We start from the raw sequence: 18,738 nt of genomic DNA, 5'->3' as shown, positions 1-18,738 counted from the left end.
CAACTTGATTATGTCATGATTAAGCTCTTATAAAAATAAATTTTTTTATTATGGTTAAGGATGACAGATTTTATTATATTTAAGAGATATTATTATTATTATTATTTATAATTATTAATTTTAAATTTAAAAAATAAAGTTTATATTTTGTTGGTAAATATATGTATTTTAATTTAATCATATTAAATTGCCAGTGAAAATAAATGAAGAATATTTTGCAGAAAAAACATAAAAGGCAGAACAGTACGGGTGCTAAATATAAGGGGTGGTGGTGGTTCCAGGACACAATTTGGGTGTGTCGGGTTTCGGTCTCATCAGCTAGCAAATGTGAGCAAATCTTTTGAAGTTTCTAGCACGTTGCACTATGTTCCTTTGTCCTCAAATTGCCTAACGCAGAACAAATTGGAAAGCCACTCCGTCACGCCTCTCTGTCTCTAGTCGTCTTCTTCTCTCTCCAACTCTTCATTCCATTGATTTCTAACGTGTTTCTGTCTCAGAGCTTGAATCCTGAAGAAAGAATCTTTGAAACCCAAAAAAAAAGAAAGACCCAAGGAAAGAAATAATTCACTTCTTATCTGGAAAACTGTTCTTTCTTCTCAGCTGCTTGAATCTGTGAAGTCCTCTCCAATGAAAGGAACGCCCCTTGACCTTATTTTTTAATTCCCTTCTTTATAAAATCATTTTTAACTAGTTGCTTGATTAAGTCCACTCTCATGGATTCAATTTGAGTCTTGAAATCCCACCAAAAAGGAAAAGAAAAAAATGGTTGCAAAATTGATGGTTACCCACTTCAAAGCATCGAATTTTGGGTTGGCTTCTTTGATTTCTGGCAATAAAGACGTTTGCAAGTTTGGATATTTCTCAAGAAACTCTGCTTCGCGGCACAAGTTAAGATTCAAGCTTGTGGGAGCTCAGGGGGATAGGTGGAAGCTCAATGACATTGATACCAGTATGTTTACATTTATCTTTTAAGTATTTGTTTCTTTTTTGGTTGAAGATCAAACTTTATAAGCACTATTTTGTGTTTCTTGTTTTTTCGTGTTTATGTTGTCAGGTCCTACATTTTTGCTATTGAGATACGTTGACGGGCTAGGATTAGGCTCAGTGATTCATAGAAGGCTAAACTTTTGGGTTTTGCTGACTTTTAAGTGTCCTAAGAGCAGCAATTGACCGTTAATACGATGATTCTCAATCCATTGAATGTATCCATATATATAAGTAATCTTAACAAGTGTCTTTAGCAAAACCCAGAATGCTTTACATATTGTAAGTTGTCATTTTCTTCTTTTTGTTGATTCTTAGTTCTGTATTTGCACCTTTTTTTTCTGTGTTGACAGATGCTATGCAAGAAAGAATAAATTCATGGCTGTCAAAGACCCAACATTTTTTGACTGAGGTAACTTTGCCACTAGTAAAAAATGGTCACAGCGGAAAGCCTGATCCTGGAAATGAGATCGACACTCAAGCCATGGAGGACATTTTTCTGGCAGAACAGACTATTCCTAGTAGTACACCCAATGGAAACCTATCATTGGCTGCTATTGTGTCTATTGAGCAGTTTAGCAGGTGAAATTATCTTTTACATGTTTCAATAATCATGTGAATTATAGATTTTGTTGTATGAGTATGTGAAAAAATCAACATTTCTGCATGAAAAAAGGGGGCTGGTTTCCAGAAAACAACCTCTGTAGTTGTTGAATGGTGAACTCAGTTGGAGGATTTAGTTGAGGCTATTGCTGTAATCATTGTTTGGTTTTGGTAAACTAAGTATGTTGCCCAGAAAAGTTATTAAAACAAAAGAGGTTTTAGCCTATTAAATATTTCAAAAGAAAAAGAAGACATTATGCTTTCAATTAATTCAAACAGAGTTACCCCATATACATGTTCCAAGAATGTTTTCTTTCATTAGCTTAAGACTGTGTTAAATTCTGTTATCAAGGTTTTATCATTTTTTATGGGTTTGAATTATTATTCTACGGTTCTTCATAAAGGCAGACAACAATTCTAATTGAGGAGTTTTCTTCCCTTTTCTTTCATGATTATTAGTGATTCATCTACTATTAGGAGTTTCTAGATTGGATTATGATTTGATTCTTGGAAGTTAAGTTTGCAGGATGAATGGATTGACTGGGCAAAAAATGCAGAAGATATTTAAAGCTCTCGTTCCTAAACATGTGTATGATGATGCTCGTAATTTGGTGGAGTATTGCTGCTTTAGGTTCTTGTCAAGGGATGCATCTGATCTCCATCCCTGCCTTAAGGTCTGAAGAACTATTTTTATGTGAACTATTTGTGTTCTTTTTTAGATTTATATTTTCTTCGTAAGATTGTATGGTCCAGCTCAACGAAGAATCTAAGATTCCAGTAGATATGAGCTTATGGCCTTTTTCTGTAATTTCCCACTTATTTCCTTGTGCTTCTTACTGGTTGCATGTGTGTCATCAATGTATGACTTTTGCAACAATCACTTCCAGTTCCACACCTAATAAGAAAAATCAAGAAAGAACATGTTTTGATAATTGATAATTTTCAAATTGTTTAAATAAATGTACAATTGGCATTTCTTTTACCTCTCTACCATGAATTGCATGAGTTCCACAATTAGCATCACAACCCGCTCAGTTCTATCATCCTGTATGCTTAAATCTCTCTCTCTCTCTCTCTCTCTCTCTCTCAATGAAGATTTGTAAGTCTTGGGAGTCATAAAGTTCCTAATTAACTGTTCTCTGGAAATAATTTGGATATTTTTACAGGAACCTGCATTCCAGAAACTAATTTTCATCACAATGCTTGCTTGGGAGAATCCTTACTGCAGTGAAGATGATTTCAATGCCCATGCATCAAGAAAAGCTTTTTTTCAGGTTCTTTTCTTTTATTACCTTTTGAAGTATTTTGAAATTATATTACCTTTGATTATATGTTGCTTAAACTTGATTAAATCTGGTGCAAGTTATTTCGGGGGCAACCCCCCTCTTAAAAAAAGAGAGAGAAAGTGCCTTAGCATTTGCATCCAACTGGAGTTGCAAGAGTATGAGCTGTGAAATTAATTATTTTCTTGGTGGTATTGAAGGGAAAGCTGGTGGGAGAAGAGGCTTTCTCTCGTATTGCTCCAGCAATTTCTGGTTTAGCTGATCGCCCTACAGTGCACAACCTTTTCAAAGCTCTTGCTAGTAATGAACAAGGCATCTCATTAAGAGTGTGGCTAACTTATATTGATGAACTTCTCAAGTAAGCTTCTGATTTCATATGGCCACCATTTTATATTACTTTCGTGATCATAAAGTGAATTAATAGTAGATAAACAATCCTTAATAGCTCAACCTTGCCATACTAAAAATATTATTGAGTGCTCTAATGTCTTTCCACAAGGGCATGTTCTTGAATTGAGATGGAGAGAGACAGACCCTACGGTACTAACTTAAGAATAACAATATTAAGTGAGCTGGTGTGATCTTTTCCATAAGTGCAGGCCTACATTTGTGCAAGTAGTTCAACTCTTTCCACCCCTTTCACTTTTCTTCTTCTCCAATCTTTTTTCACCTTTCTTTTGTCCTTCTGAACTCTTACATTGAAAAGTGTAAGGGTATTGAACAGTGGACCTTGAATCCTTTTTAATGTGCTTCTTCTTTTAGTTAATGTCCACTTCTGTTTACCGATTCTCTTTGAATTCATTCTGGTAAGCTTGATTCCTGCTGGTTTTAGTGTAGAGTGCATGAAGGAAGGAGATCTTATCAGGTCCGTGAATATCCTCAGCTCTCAGAGGAAAGGATCTTGTGCCTTGGTTCCAGCAGGAAGCGCCCTGTTCTAAAATGGGAGAATAACATGGCATGGCCAGGAAAACTTACTCTAACAGATAAAGCGCTGTATTTTGAGGTACTTATTGTCCATAACTTGTTTATCAATTTTATTTTTGAAGCCTTTGATACCTTTTTCATAAGTTAATAAGTTTGATTCGTGGAGGTAATTCATAAAAGGCATCGACATTTTCGCAAAATTTTTCAATTTTTCCTTCCTGCAAATAACCTGGGGATCTTTAAAATACTAAGCAGAATGGTGTGCAAGTATCCAGCTTCCTGTTTCAGTCATGAAGATAAGTAGAAATGTTTGAAAATTTAACAATTTTTTGAGGAAACTTAGAATGATTATATGATCTGTTGGACTGGTCCTTATATTTGATATGAGGATGGAACAATTGAATCTTACTTTAGAACTATTCCAATTCTTGGGCATAAAATTGCATTTCCTATTGGTGACTGTCATGTTGTTGCAGGCAGTTCGATTTCAAGGGCAAAAAGATGCAGTAAGACTTGATCTAACCAGGCATGGATTGGAAGTGAAGAAAGTAAAAGTTGGACCTTTCAATTCAGGGCTTTTTGACTCTGGAGTAGCTGTTTCATCTGGTCCTGGGTGAGCTTCTCCAATCTTGTTTTGGTGGTGGAAGAATTTCTTCTTCTTTTTATGTATTATATTGGAAATTATGAGCAAAAAGCACTAAGCTGATACAAACCACACGTTTTTGGTTAGTGTATCTAGAACAGGAAAAGATTACGCAGGGTTACATACATGAGCACTGAAGAAAATTAGATGATCTAAACTTTGGAGTTATGAAGCATTTAAGCTTTTACTCATGCAGTTCTATGTTTATAAGCTTACATCTGTCAATAATCTTTTTTGTGCCAGATGTACTTGTTGGGACTAAGGATCATAAATTTTCTGTATTCTCAATTACTTGATGTACTTTTGAGTATTGTTTTTTTAGTCGCGTAGTAAATATCCTTTTATCTATTAGAGTTCCTTTTAAATAAATAAATAATTAATTAATTTTTTGAACTTCTACTCAGATCACAGACATGGGTACTGGAGTTTGTTGACTTGGGAGGTGAATTGAGACGAGATGTTTGGCATGCTTTTATCAGTGAAATTATTACCCTACACAAGTTTCTTAGTGAGTATGGACCAGATGATGACGATCAATCACTATTTCAAGTATTCGGTTCTCACAAAGGGTGGGAAAAGGCTATCACGGGTGCCCTTAATGGCATTGCTAGACTTCAGGCTCTCCAGTTTATGCGAAAGTTGTTGGATGATCCAATCAAACTTGTTCAGTTCTCTTATTTGCAAAATGCACCCTATGGTGATGTTGTTTTCCAAGCTCTAGCTCTAAATTATTGGGGTGGACCTTTAGTTGCAAAATTTACAGATGCCGGGTATCAACGAGCTCAAGCAATAAGCCCTTCTGAAGAGGTATATGAAGTAAATGATCATGTATTTGACATTGATGGAAGTGTTTACTTGCGGAAATGGATGAGATCTCCATCTTGGAGTTCTAGTGCTTCCATTGGTTTTTGGAAGCATTCTCCAATTAGACAAGTAGTAGTGTTAAATAAAAATCTTGTTGTGGCTGATGAGACCCTAGTAGAAAGGGCAGCAGCAATCTGCAAACAAAAATACCAGGCAGTGGAAAAAACTCAAGCCACAATTGACGCAGCGACACTTCAAGGGATACCCAGTAATATTGACCTTTTCAAGGTTTGGCATCTATTTATTGCTTATATGTTTTCTTTTTCTCCTTGTATGTATAGTTATTGTTTCAGCAAGATTCTGATCACACCATCAGTGACTAGTTATTTGTTGAGTTTATATGTAAAACCTTATATGCCAACTGATTGAACTGATTTGGCATTCCCTTTATGCAGGAACTTATTCTTCCTTTGACAATAACAGCTAGGAATTTTGAAAGGCTTAGACGCTGGGAGGAGCCACACCTGACTCTCTCTTTTCTTGGATTTGCATATACAATTATTTTCAGGTGGACACTTTACATTAAATTATTGTTATGCAAACAATACTTGTTTTAGTCCTTACAGGCAACACTAACATTCTCAATGGCTAAGTATATTGTTAGGAGCAAGATGACAATTAATTTATGCATTAAGAACGGAGATATTATAAATAGTTTATGATTATCAACTTGTTAGTCTAACTTTTTGAATTTGTGTGATACCACATCAGCTATGCTCTATATTTCAGTCATAACATTTAAAAGCTTTCATCATCACTTGCAAACATGTTCCTTGCTTTTGAGCTTTTTGCTCTTGGAGAAAGGAAAGGGATGTGATATAATGTGCTTATACTGGCAACAAAAGATGTAAAAGACTTTGGCTTGTTGCTTGAAACCCACTTTTACCTAATAGCTCTGTTGGCTTTTATTTGAATGAATTTTTGTTGTTTTTTACTCTCGCACTCCATGTTAACACACTAAGCTAATGTGTTGAACATTTACTTGCTAGAAATCTGCTGTCATATATGTTTCCCATGGTATTGCTTGTCTTAGCCACTAGCATGCTAACGCTTAAGGGGCTCAAGGAGCAAGGTCGCCTGGGTAGATCTTTCGGAAAAGTCACTATCTGTGATCAGCCACCTTCAAATACCATTCAAAAAATTATAGCTGTAAAAGATGCTATGCGTGACGTGGAAAACTATCTCCAGAATCTGAATGTTACCCTCCTGAAATTACGTACGATTCTCCTTGCAGGTCAGCCTCAGGTATGATGTCATGATTTATGAGGGACTTGCAAAGAGCACGAGTATTATAAGAACATTTGATTTTACAGTGCTTCAGAAAATTTAAATTCTGTTTGGTGCTAAAATAAATTAAACTATACTCATTTAAACATTTTAGCAGATAACAACTGAGGTCGCACTGGTGTTGTTATCATCTGCAACCATTCTTCTTGTTGTCCCTTTCAAGTATGTTCTTGCCTTTCTTCTATGCGATCTCTTCACTCGAGAGCTTGAATTCAGGAGGGAGATGGTTAGGAGATTCATAAGTTTCCTGAAGGAGCGTTGGGACACTGTGCCTGCAGCCCCTGTAATTGTATTACCATTTGAAGGTGAGGAGTCCAGATCAGTGAATCAAAGAAGCCAATCGGATAAAAAGGCAATTAGAAAGAAGGCAGAGCAGTCAGAGGCCTAGATAGTTTTTGGACATACGCATATGCTGTAATTTTGTAGTGAAAAATCATTTCCTATATGGCATACAAAAAGGCAAATTGCATTGAATTTCTTCCTCCATTTTTGTATGGACCTCACTGCACTGACATGTGGCAATTTATTTCTTGCTCTTGGCCATATAAATTATAGTCAGATGATTGTTCGAGTTAGTTATGGGCCTGGACCCTTCTGTTCTGAAGCACATTTTTCAAAGGGATGGGGAAGTATGCCATATTTATTGGAAATTTCATACATGTCACTGTTCTTAGCAACTTCATCAAGCTATGTGGATTTTATTTAAGGTTGACCTAAACTTCTGGTGAAGCTTATACTGAATTACATAAAAAAATATTAGCTTGGACTGTACATCATTCATCCAGGTAAAACTTAACTACCCTTGTCCTTTTCCGTTTCTTCCTGGTTTCTATCTGACAGATATTTTAGTCTTCCTTCTTACTTTGATCCATTGATAGCAGCTTATATGTCCTCCAACAGGTTGTGTACTGAAAGAATCCAGAAGAAAAAGAAGAGAATAAAACATAGCATCCTTTTAGATTTCAAACTGATACACCCTGTACAGGATTTCCTACATCTGTAAAGTGGAAATCAAAGGTGCTTTGAAGTCCTCTGATCGTGAAAGGAGCAAATTGTTTGGTTCCCGGATTCAGCACCAACATATTAGTAGGGATCATAACTTGCTAAAAATGACCCTTTCTTCTTTGAAGGTGCATGATAAAGAAAATGGATCAAATCAAACCAATCTCTGGAGCCTTATTGCTGGATGTCACTTCTTTGTTATTGCTTTTATGACAGATATTGTTGTTTGTTCGGAAGTCCTGGGTTTTAATCAAATGATGGAGATTTGACCAGTGAAATGATTGGTAAGCCATGCCTAGAATATTCTTGCCGAACGTCTATAAACACATTGAATTGACACCTTACCTGCGTAAAAAAAAAAAAAATCACCAGTAGGCACGATGGTACACGCCATTACTGGGTGATTTTGAAAGGAAGCATTGCCCCACGTTTGAAACAAGTTCCTAGATAATATCCTTGGTGTGAGTGATTTCTTGTGTTCTTTTTTCTGGATTTCTAATTAGAACAAAGTTGCTTATTTGGAGTTGGATTTTTCTTTTTATTAATCTTGGGCTTTTTTTTTAAATATGGTAAGGGATAAGGTTGCTGAAGCCATCCATCATTATGAATTGGGGTTGAATGTCATGATTCATTTTCATTTTCTCATTGCCTTTTATGTGAAACAAGCCATCTCTGTTTAATAAACTTTTTTTTTTTTGAGTATTAAGCATCTCTAAATGTGTATGTACTGTGAAAATCTGGTTACGAATTTAATGAAAATATCAGCATGGACTGCCCTGGGGGATACATAGTTGTTGGCAATCATACAGGTAAAACCCAATTTTTCTGTTCCAGGTTTCCAGCTTTCCAAAAGAATCCAGACGAAAAGGAAGAAAAAAAAAACAAAGCATAACATCCCTTTTTTAGATTTCAAAATGATGAACAGCTGTGCAGGATTTTGCTAGAGCAAAATTTGTAAAATGGAAACCAATGGGAATGCCAGCATCACAATCCTCCAGCTTTGAGAGAATGCCTTGAAGCCCTCTGATGTAGTACTGCAAACAAACTTCTGATTCTGATAGGAGCAAATTGTACTGTTCCTGGATTCAGCACCAACACATCAGTGAGCATAATAACCCAAAAAATACCCTTATACCAATTTATGTTACACAGACAGACTTTTCAGGTATCTGTATCCGACACTTCTTGAATAATTCACTATTTATATAGACAACATACACGTGCCGACACCCTATTATGAGTCCATATTATATATGCATTTTTGAAGGTTAGCTAGCTTTACCTTAATGCACAGAAAGCCACCAAGTAATCTGATGCAGAGCAAGTTATGATGCTGACACGGTTATCGTAGGCATAGCTAGATGCTGCAGGGCATACTTGTTTGAAACTCTTGGAATAGTTTGTAGGCAAACACGATACAGGGTCGCCATATGTCCCACGACAACAATACTCATCCTTGTTGAAGGCATCACATGCACTCCTGCAACCAACAACGTTGCCATTATTTTTCACCGCAAGATCTGATGAGCAATTCTGCCTCAAGTCCCCATCACAACCAGCAGTGCTGCAATTGCCTTTACCGCCACCAGGCTTGATCACAATGGGCAAATTGAACCCATCCACGAGGCTAACATCATAAAAATCAGTATCACCGAGAGTGAATTCGGCTATGGAAACAGGCAGGCTCCCGGCACTCGTGCAATTAATGGAGGTGCCACAGCTGCCTGTTTGGCATGTCCCATCGCCAGTTTTAGTATCAAATTTGCAACCTGTCCGACCCCATATGCGGCCACTCCACGTGTCCGAGGCATTGTAGATGGCGGTTTGGCCTGGTTCCAATTTAAAGTCTTCACCATGGAAGTTGCCTGATCCATCTGTGATTGTTGCAGGCCATATTGTCTCTTTGCACTGGTTCACAAGAGTAAAATTTTTGGCATTTGCATACATTTTTGCACCTGCCAAATATAAATGTAAGTTAAAATAGAAACCATGTGCTTTATATATATATATATATATATGTAAGAGTATCCGTTGGCGAAAACAGAACTGGCATGAAGAGAAATTTACCTGATGCGAGGAAAACGAAGATGCAGAAAAGTAAACTAACATTGTGAGCCATCTCCTACACCAATATGCCAGGGGGCACTTGGAGACAGCCATGGAAGATTGATGTGCATTGTTTATAAATGAGCATAGGGAGATAAAGTTGACGGGGAGAATACGTGTGGAAGTTAGTGAATCAAGAAGCAGTGACAGACCAAAAAGACTGATCCTTGCTTAGTTCCCTCACCAATTGATACCTTGCCTCGATTACATTACATTGTACTAAATTTTATTTTTTGGGGCTCTTTTTCATGTATCAAATCTTGGAGGTATTCTTTCAATTTTTTTACCATCCAGCTTTTCAATGAAGGGATTCCATAACCAGACTCCAGCCTGGATTATCCCCAGCACAGTTGCTAATGATGACATGATCAGATTGCAACTTCTTTTGGTATATCTGTGATATTCTCAGGCTCAAATTTAACAGAAAACTTGCAACTTAAAGTCAAATTGTTACCTTTGCAAATAGCCATTACTAATTTAGAAGGGGCTGCCCCCAGATTGAGAACCCAAGATTTGCACCCATTTCCAAAGAGTTACAGAAAATATAGTTCAAACTCGACTTGGATCTCAGTGTTCCATTTAAAGCCTGAACACTACAATATGGGCACTGGTCTCAGCACATGTTTGACAGTAATCTACCCTTTTCTTCTTTCTTTCCAATTTGAGATTTCAACCCTACATCGGTAAGTGAACCAAGCAAAACCCAATATTGCCACTTCTACCAGTAATGAATCTAGCTAGGTGGTCCTGGATTTCTTATGAGAGAAAAAGACGACCCCTTTTTCTCCATTGAAGAAAAACAACCTGGAACTGATTTTGAGTGAACAGACATGTTCCAAGATTGAATTGAATGTATGTAAACCCAAAAGAAAAAAAAAAGATAGAATTGAATGTGATCTTCACTCAAATGACAAAGCATCTGAGCATAAAGATAAACAGTGTTCTTTGGGTGTCTCCTCGTCAGTAGAAAGCAATAGCTTCTACTTGTCCAAACCCATGAATGTTTGCACAATTAAAAGGAAAATCAGTTCTCTTCCCATACATATCAAGAAAAATTGATGTTTTAGCTGGCTCCTCTCATCAATTAGTAGGGACAATTCAATATCCAAAACCCAATTAAGAGCCTCCCAAAGTTGGGTGGGGAGGCAATTATTCAACAACGCTAAGACCTATTGTACCATTTGCTCACTATTTGCTCAGATAAAGATGTGAAATGGAGGAAGTGGGAACTCAAACTTTAATTTCCCATTTGGGTTTACAAAAAATTAATTAATTGCCATTACTGCTTGACGGTTGGCTGGTGCTGAAATGGAAACAGGTAAAATAGCAAAGATCAACAACTCAAATAGGAATTCTTATAACTACATTTTATTCATAATATTACTAAAAATTTATATATTATAATGAAACCTGTAAAAATATTGTAAAAAATTTACCAAAAATATTTTTAATAACACATTTGAGAAATGTTTGACCTTTTAATTCAAATTTGTTGTAATATAAGTTAGCTATCAGGCTTTAATGGCTAGCAGAGGGTGTAATGCTAGCTAGCTAGTGACAGCAGCTCTCTTTAAAATCGACCCTTCATCCAACTTATCCAATACTCATATAAATTAGGGTTTCAGGTGTCTATCATCATTAATATATTTCAAATAATAGTAATCTTTATCCAATTTATATTGGACACTTTTATGTAATACTGTCTCAGGTTTTTCCAGCATGAACATAACCCATAAGAATATTTCAATTTGGTTTACCTTTTACAAAGTTTGCAATGTGCATCAACTTTGATTTACATGATCTAAATTCAAAATTTTTTTATTAGGGTTTTCTTAATATATAGTTGTAAAAAAAATACTGAATTAAAGCATTAATTAATTTGTGAAAATATAAATAAATTCCTTGAGTTGGATGGGCTCATAGTATCAATCCCCAACTAACCATCCCAACCTTTATATAAGGTAATAGTAGTATTACTATTATATTCACCAACCTGATTTTCAAGAATTTAATGTGCAGTAAATGTATATACTTCTTAAATCATGCTTGGTTTATCCACTTTTCTAAAAAGTCAACTATTTTTTTCTTTTTCTCGTTTAACACGACAAAAGAATGTAATTCCTGTCAGTACAACAAATTCATATTTTAATTATAATTTTTTTAGACAACATATCATTTTGTGCAGTGAAATATTAAAAAGTGTAAATTATTTATATTTTTAATTATATTTTTTTCTCATTTAAGAACAATATTAGAAAAACGATCTTTATTAGTATATATGGTTTTATAATTACATTTTATTTATAATCCTGTTAAAAATTAATTTACATAGTGCAATCTAATCTAAAACATGATGTAACATGTACATTCCTAAAGTGTTATCAAAAATATTTTTAATAATACATTTGAAAAATATGCAATCCGAAATAAAATTTATTATAATACATGAACGACAAACCCATTAAAAAAATTTTAAATTTTATACTGGTCACATTTATTATATTTTGACGTAAAATAGTGTATGTAAAAGGACCAAGATTACAGAAGAAGAATGCGGCTTGGATATTGAGGCATCAATTGTCCTTGGACCAGGCTCTATGATGTAGGCTTGATCAGGCTAAGGGTATTATTATTATTATTGTGTAAACGAAAGTACCAGCTGGTAGCGGTGTTGTTGGAGGTAGCTGACACCTCAACTACGAATAATTAAATGGTTTGCTAAAGAAGAATTAAATTTGGGTCGAACTGATTGAAGACTTTAGGACAAGAAATTAATTTTCACTGCTTGTATATATGTCTCTTTTAATTTGAATAACTTACAGCATATTAAATTCTTGAAACTAAAATTATATCAATTATATTGAAAGTTTTATACAAAAAATATTAATCTATATTCGGATATTTGATTCGGTGATTTTGTATAATTCTTCTATTTAAAAAATAAAATTCGAATCTCCGCTTCTACTAATTCAAAAACAAAATTTTTAATTAGATTATTATTCATAAAACCCTTTTTCTTTAAAATGTTTGTTTGATTCATTTAAATGCAAAATAATATATTAATCAAAGGGGAATAAATGATACTCATATCACCTATACCAAACAACCAAGGCAGACTGAAGGTAGTACCCTTTAGTTATTAATTTTTTTTGTTATTATATGTATAAATTTTGGGATATGCAATTTCATCACCCTTAATCAAATCAAGTAACCTGTAATTGATTACTCTGGAACAACTCCTCATGAAAAATCTTACGTTTACCACTGCAAACAATCTCAGATTAAGACAAGAAAAGAGAGAATTCAAGTATAGGAAGTCTATAAACATAAAGTAAGAAGCAAAGATACACATAATTAATTACTCTATATTTTCAAAAAAAAATTACTCTGTAGATGTTGGATCAAAATTTGTTATAGGCACTCAAGTATTAATTGGGCAAGACATTACTGATTCTATCCAAACAAATATGGACATTAATTTAGGTCTAAGTGGCTGGCAGGAGTTTAAATGTTTTCTTTCAATTATTATAAAAGAAAAATCTTTCTTGCCATCAAAATCCAATTTGATCATTTAAAGCTTTGATGAAATGAGACCAAAGCAAGTGGAGAGAGAGCCTAAAAACCTCATAAAAATTCATAGTGAAACTCCTTTAAATTAAAAATGCTTCAACATACTTGTACTTCTATTTTATTTAAAAAAAATTTGGGTCTTACAATTAAAAGAAAAGTGGATAGAAAAACAAAAATTAGGCTGAATGAATTTGAAAAATGGTTGAATAATTAAGGCAATTAACATAACTCATAATACAAAGAAGTACATAGAGTTTATAGCTAGGTTGGTTGAGGTTACACACGAAAATAGTTACTACAGCAAGTTCTTACCATGCTTCAACCTTTTGTTTTAGATTGGAAAAAGAGAGAAAAAAAAAAAGTGGGATTGGCTCAATTTTCCATGCCCAAGGTCACGTCCATTTCATCTGGAAGTAGGCACCGGTTCAAGCCCATCATGGAAGATTTATGATCAGCACACTGCTCATCATTCAATTTTTTTCTTTTTGGGTTTGTATTTGACTTTGAACCAACTTTAATATAAGTGGAAAATTGGAAACAAAAATATTCTTATATATGTACGACAATTTTCGACTTTAGGAAAGAGTTCATCTTTCATTCCTTAAACAGTTGACTCAACAATTAAAATTGCGTAATTTCATATTGATGATATATCAAAATCACAACTACTAACCATTTACGAATTCATATTAAAGATATATCAAAATCATAGCCACTAAATAATTACAATTACAAATCCTTTTCAAAGCTAAAATATTTGAAAGTGACTTGAATCTATAGCTTAAATACCATGCAACGATCTAAGGGGCTACTGTTTTGTCCTATAGGAAACAAGTTCCTGACAAATTTATTTACTCACCTGCTTTGTATTTAATGGAGATGGCAACGGCAACTTAATTTCCGGTTTTCTGGTGAGAGAAGAAGACTGGTATGAACTTGACAACTCGAGTTTCGGTTTTGCAGTATCTTCCCTTTGATAAATGTACACATGAACATGCATGGTTCAATCACTTACAAAGCCTGTACTAGTTCAGTGATAACCACAAAAGGCAAAAACGAAAATTACAGTGATGATAATGAACATGAAAATGCATATAATCCAATAATTTTTCGAAGTTTAATTAGTAGTAAATAATCTAACTCTTGAATTGAAGAACAGTGATACAAAGTAATGCTGCTAATTAAGATACATGATGAACAATTGAAGTCGTAGAAGTAGATAGTGCACTTTGGCAATGTGCATATTTGTTTTTCATGAACTAAAGAACCCTGAAAAATAAAGTATAAAAATGGAAAAGAAATGGGCAATTTTGTTTTAATCCTAATGAATTAGTTACCCTTAACCTTAGGGGATGAGTAACTCTTAGCATGGAAGTCTGAGAACAAGAACAGGAGAGAAATGATGAAGAATGCATTGAAGAACCAGCTCAAAATACCGGAGCACCCTGACCCGGTGAAGTGGTAGAAGACAAGCATGGCCATGATCAGAAAGCTTGCCCAGAACTGCAGAAGCTGGAAATCAGTCACCGCTTTCTTCCACTTGGGGCGCATCCCGAGGGTGCACATCAAGTAGTAGGTGTACATTACGATATGCACCACGCAGTTGGTAACAAGCACCATGGAGAAGGAAGATTGAGCACTTTCTAAGCACATGTAACACATGATTACGACCATGGAGTGGTGGTACACGTGAAGAAACGACAGTCTTTTCATGGAGTTGCTGAGGATGATCAAAAGGGTATCCATGAATTCAACAATCTTGGAGAGGTAGAAGATGTAGGCCCAGAAAAAGAGGGGTCCCGATGGCGATGTGCGCTTAGGGAGGCAGACGAGAGTATTAAAGTTAGGCACCTGGGAGAAGATGGAAACGAGGCAACCAAGGGCCATGACGAAGGAGAGGACGAGGAGGAACATGTTGTGGAGTGCTGAGATCGATTTCAGGACCGGACGTGCGAGGGAAGGGCGAGACACTTGGGAGAGAATGAACGTGAAGGAGATGTAGGACAAGACAGTGAGGGTGAGGAAGCGCTGGGAGGAGCCTGGAGTTTGGCCTTGGTTCCATGAAAACTCAAGGATTTTCGGGTGATTCACTAGCCAATCTTCCAGGGTCGGGAAAAAAGGTTGTCTCACTACCAAGCCTTTAACGGTTGAGTAGAGGGTTGGGAAGAAGGGAAGCTCCATCTCTTCCTCTTTGCAACTATCCTTTGAGGTGCTGCTGGTGGTTAGCTGCAAGAATGATACAGAGAGAGAGGAAGAGAATATTTGTGACTTGGAAGAGAAATGGGCGTGAGACAAAGCTTGCGGGCATTGGTTTTTTAAGCACTGAAAGTTACTTTGAAATTTTTCTGGGTTTTTTTTTTTTCACATCATAGCTGGCTTTTGGATCATCAATCAGTCCCACGTCATTCTACTGTACTTGCATGTTTTATTTTTCATTTATGGTCCTCACCAATGAATTTCACCACCCCTGACATCTGTTGCCCTTTTATATTTTTGGTGTTAGTCATGAATTTTTATGGCGAAACCCACCAGTCAGACTAGCATATCACTATTTCCGTATCTTCTATCTCTTCCCCATTAAACTGTTTTTTCTAACTCTGTTTCTTCATTTCATCTCACAATTGGAAGACATGTCAGATTGAACTTCCCAACTGCCAAAATCAAAATGATACCTAGATAGATACCTTTAATTTCTAATGTTTGTAATGTTGGGTGTCTGAATTTAATTTGTTTCCTCTTGAAATCTTGATAAAAACACATGAAAAAAATGTACTTATTTAATATAAAAAACATTAAATTTAAGACAATATATATATATATATATCTTATCTCGAAATTTAGTTACCAATCACTATATTTTGCACTCTCTATCACATCATTTTCCTAAACCAACTAAATTAATTCATTCAAATGCTCATACCTAACCAAACCCATCTTATCAAATTAATAAGCATTTCAAATAAAGTAACTTGTTGATACATTGTACCATACTTAGTGTAATCGAATTGATTTTATATTTTTATTATGCTTTACAATAAGCACTTCAAATATCATGCTTTATAAATATGAGGGTATAGATATAATTCAAAATTTGAAGACAAAAATAATAACAATGTAAGTAAATCACACAAAATTTAAGATAAAAACTATATCTTCGAAAACTCCGGGTCAAAATATTTTTACAGTCTTTATCATCTCCTTTAAACAAATTAAAAAAAAAACAACTAAATATTCCAATCTCTGTACTATACTAAATGCAGTCTAACTAATTTATATTTTTATTATACTTTACGATTTTATATATAATATATATGTGTGTGTATGTACATACATAAAAACCTTAGACCGAAGCGAAAGGACTACAGACAATCTGCAAATTGGCATTTAATTCTGCTATAGATGAGAAGCTATCAAGCAGCTGGAGACGATGAGCACTCGAAAAGTAAGAGTAAACTAATACTTATGGAAGAAAGTAGAGGAAATGAATTATTGCCATTGCCCATTTGCTCACGATACTCTAATTATTGATACATCATATTATCATGTATCAAACGAAAGACGAGGAGCAATAAGTACTGGTAGCAGTTGGGATATCCCTCGGATCAGAATGTTATAAGAACAAAGAAAACATTTACTTTTTTTATTATTTTATCACTGATCAAAATTTTTTTCATAGTAAATATTGTTAAATTAAATGTAGTTGTTGACAGATAATTTGTTAGTAATTTTTGTTAATATACATTTTTTTTAGCAACTTAAATAAATAAGAATAACAGTGAGTAAGATATTAGTTAACTTTGAGATATTCGAATTTGAACTTAATTAAAATTTAATTGTTAATACCTTACTCGAATACAATTAAAAATCAATACTTAAAACTGGAATTTGATTTTGATACTTGTAAAAAACTTGAACTCGAATTCAAATTCGAAATAAATGTAAATTTAAAATCAATTTATATATATTATAAATGAAAATTAATTAAAAAAAATAAATTAAATTTCAAAATCATATTTAAAATATTTAATGAATTTTCGTAAGTATATTACATTGATTATACATAATGTACAAATAGAAAAATAATATATAAAACTAAAATTATTATTTATAATGAGAATCAATTATTCATATCGAATAATCATCACTCGAACTCGTTACAGATGGTAATATTACTATTAAACTTTACTTGAATTTGATTATAATATATTTTAATCTTATTTAATCAGATCAGATAATATAAAGTGTTCTTGTCATGTAAACCTTAATTAATATCGATATCAAAACTTATAGTAACAAAGTTGGACAAAATAATTAGAATAAGAAATAGTACGCAGGGTTAAATAATGTATACAATAATACAATTTTTTTATATAAAGAACAAACTTAAAAATACGAGGGAATGGAATGAAAAATTATACATAAGGGTAAGCAAAACCAATCCAGACCAATTACCCACTCAAACCAAATGCGATTTGAGTAAAATAGTTCGGTCTAATTGGTTCATTGGATCAATTGGTCCAAAATATTTGATCCAATTGGTTTTTTTTATCGGTTCTCGATTTTAAAATTTTTGAACCAATCTATCCAAAAAACCAAACTAATTTTTTATATATTTATATATAGTCATATATATAATATTTTTTTACATATTAAAAAGAATTGATAGTAAACTTAATTAACAATATATTTAAAATATATTAGGGTATTGTACGCATGGATATAAATCATAATCATAGTAATTTAATATTAATTTTATTTATTTATTTATTTATAAATCTGTATTAATATGAAATTACAAGTTATATATTTTAAATGATATAAGTTTTATGTTAATATTATAATATATGATAGTAAATATCTTACATATTAATATATTATAATTATTACACCTTAGTAATGTTTCGTAATATAAAATAGTATATACTTGTATAAATATATTATATATACATATACATAAACATGACTATAATTTATAATAAACTTTATTTATATAATTATATATAATAACTCTATTAGTTATCACTTTAGATTTTATAGCATATTGTTTACAATTAGTTATTATTTATACAAACTTTGATATAAAACATTATAACATATAAATTATGTCATTAATTATATATATAATAAAGTCATATATTATATATACATATATTTAATTTATACATAAATATTACTATAACTTATAATAGTCTTTATTTATATGATTATATAAAACATTTTAATATATAATTTGTATCATTAATTTTATATATATTTAATAATGTAATATATATACATATATTTAATTTATATATAAATATTACTATATCTTATAATAAACTTTATTTATATGAATACGCTTAATAAGCTTATTAGCTATCACCTTAGATTTTATAACATATTGTTTATAATTAATTATTATTTATACAAATTTTGATATAAAACATTATAATATATAAGTTATGTCATTAATTTCATATATATAATTATAGA

General features: G+C 33.3%; 3 protein-coding genes across 8 annotated transcripts; 1 reads left to right on the top strand and 2 right to left on the bottom strand.

Annotated features, from left to right (window-relative positions):
* On the top strand, nt 212-8,803 carry LOC18607350. Of its 6 annotated transcripts, XM_018115681.1 has the most exons (14): nt 212-949; nt 1,338-1,566; nt 2,114-2,261; nt 2,754-2,861; nt 3,071-3,228; nt 3,708-3,873; nt 4,271-4,407; nt 4,842-5,529; nt 5,697-5,809; nt 6,291-6,546; nt 6,683-7,373; nt 7,489-7,718; nt 7,807-7,874; nt 8,425-8,803. In XM_018115681.1, the coding sequence occupies exons 1-11, from the start codon at nt 763-765 to the stop codon at nt 6,974-6,976; spliced, it is 2,484 nt and encodes an 827-aa protein (XP_017971170.1). In that variant the 5' UTR covers nt 212-762; the 3' UTR covers nt 6,977-7,373; nt 7,489-7,718; nt 7,807-7,874; nt 8,425-8,803. The 6 variants fall into 6 exon arrangements, with proteins under 6 accessions (XP_017971170.1, XP_017971166.1, XP_017971169.1 ...); XM_018115677.1 differs by having other exon boundaries at nt 7,489-7,874; nt 8,425-8,464; XM_018115680.1 differs by lacking the exon at nt 8,425-8,803 and having other exon boundaries at nt 7,807-8,135.
* Nucleotides 8,467-10,141, bottom strand: LOC18607349 (pathogenesis-related protein 5). The gene is made up of 3 exons (XM_007041458.2): nt 9,658-10,141; nt 8,873-9,545; nt 8,467-8,669 (listed from the first exon to the last, which is right to left on the bottom strand). Exons 1-3 carry the CDS (start codon nt 9,707-9,709, stop codon nt 8,531-8,533), a joined length of 864 nt encoding a protein of 287 aa, XP_007041520.2. The 5' UTR covers nt 9,710-10,141; the 3' UTR covers nt 8,467-8,530.
* On the bottom strand, nt 14,338-15,714 carry LOC18607348 (putative elongation of fatty acids protein DDB_G0272012). The gene has a single exon (XM_007041457.2). It carries the CDS (start codon nt 15,445-15,447, stop codon nt 14,596-14,598), a length of 852 nt encoding a protein of 283 aa, XP_007041519.2. The 5' UTR covers nt 15,448-15,714; the 3' UTR covers nt 14,338-14,595.

The sequence above is a fragment of the Theobroma cacao genome, chromosome 2 (genome assembly GCF_000208745.1).
Source record: "Theobroma cacao cultivar B97-61/B2 chromosome 2, Criollo_cocoa_genome_V2, whole genome shotgun sequence".
Classification (NCBI taxonomy): Eukaryota; Viridiplantae; Streptophyta; class Magnoliopsida; order Malvales; family Malvaceae; genus Theobroma; species Theobroma cacao.
This window is presented reverse-complemented; position numbering and strand designations above follow the sequence as displayed.

Coding starts and splice junctions, on each gene's coding strand:
- LOC18607350 (XM_018115681.1), top strand. CDS start 763: ATGGTTGCAAAATTGATGGTTACCCACTTCAAAGCATCGAATTTTGGG. Junction 2,862..3,070: donor CAAGAAAAGCTTTTTTTCAG/GTTCTTTTCTTT, acceptor GTGGTATTGAAG/GGAAAGCTGGTGGGAGAAGA. Junction 5,530..5,696: donor GTAATATTGACCTTTTCAAG/GTTTGGCATCTA, acceptor CCCTTTATGCAG/GAACTTATTCTTCCTTTGAC.
- LOC18607349 (XM_007041458.2), bottom strand. CDS start 9,709: ATGGCTCACAATGTTAGTTTACTTTTCTGCATCTTCGTTTTCCTCGCA. Junction 9,546..9,657: donor CTTCGTTTTCCTCGCATCAG/GTAAATTTCTCT, acceptor TATATTTGGCAG/GTGCAAAAATGTATGCAAAT. Junction 8,670..8,872: donor GTGGCTTTCTGTGCATTAAG/GTAAAGCTAGCT, acceptor TGCTGAATCCAG/GAACAGTACAATTTGCTCCT.
- LOC18607348 (XM_007041457.2), bottom strand. CDS start 15,447: ATGGAGCTTCCCTTCTTCCCAACCCTCTACTCAACCGTTAAAGGCTTG.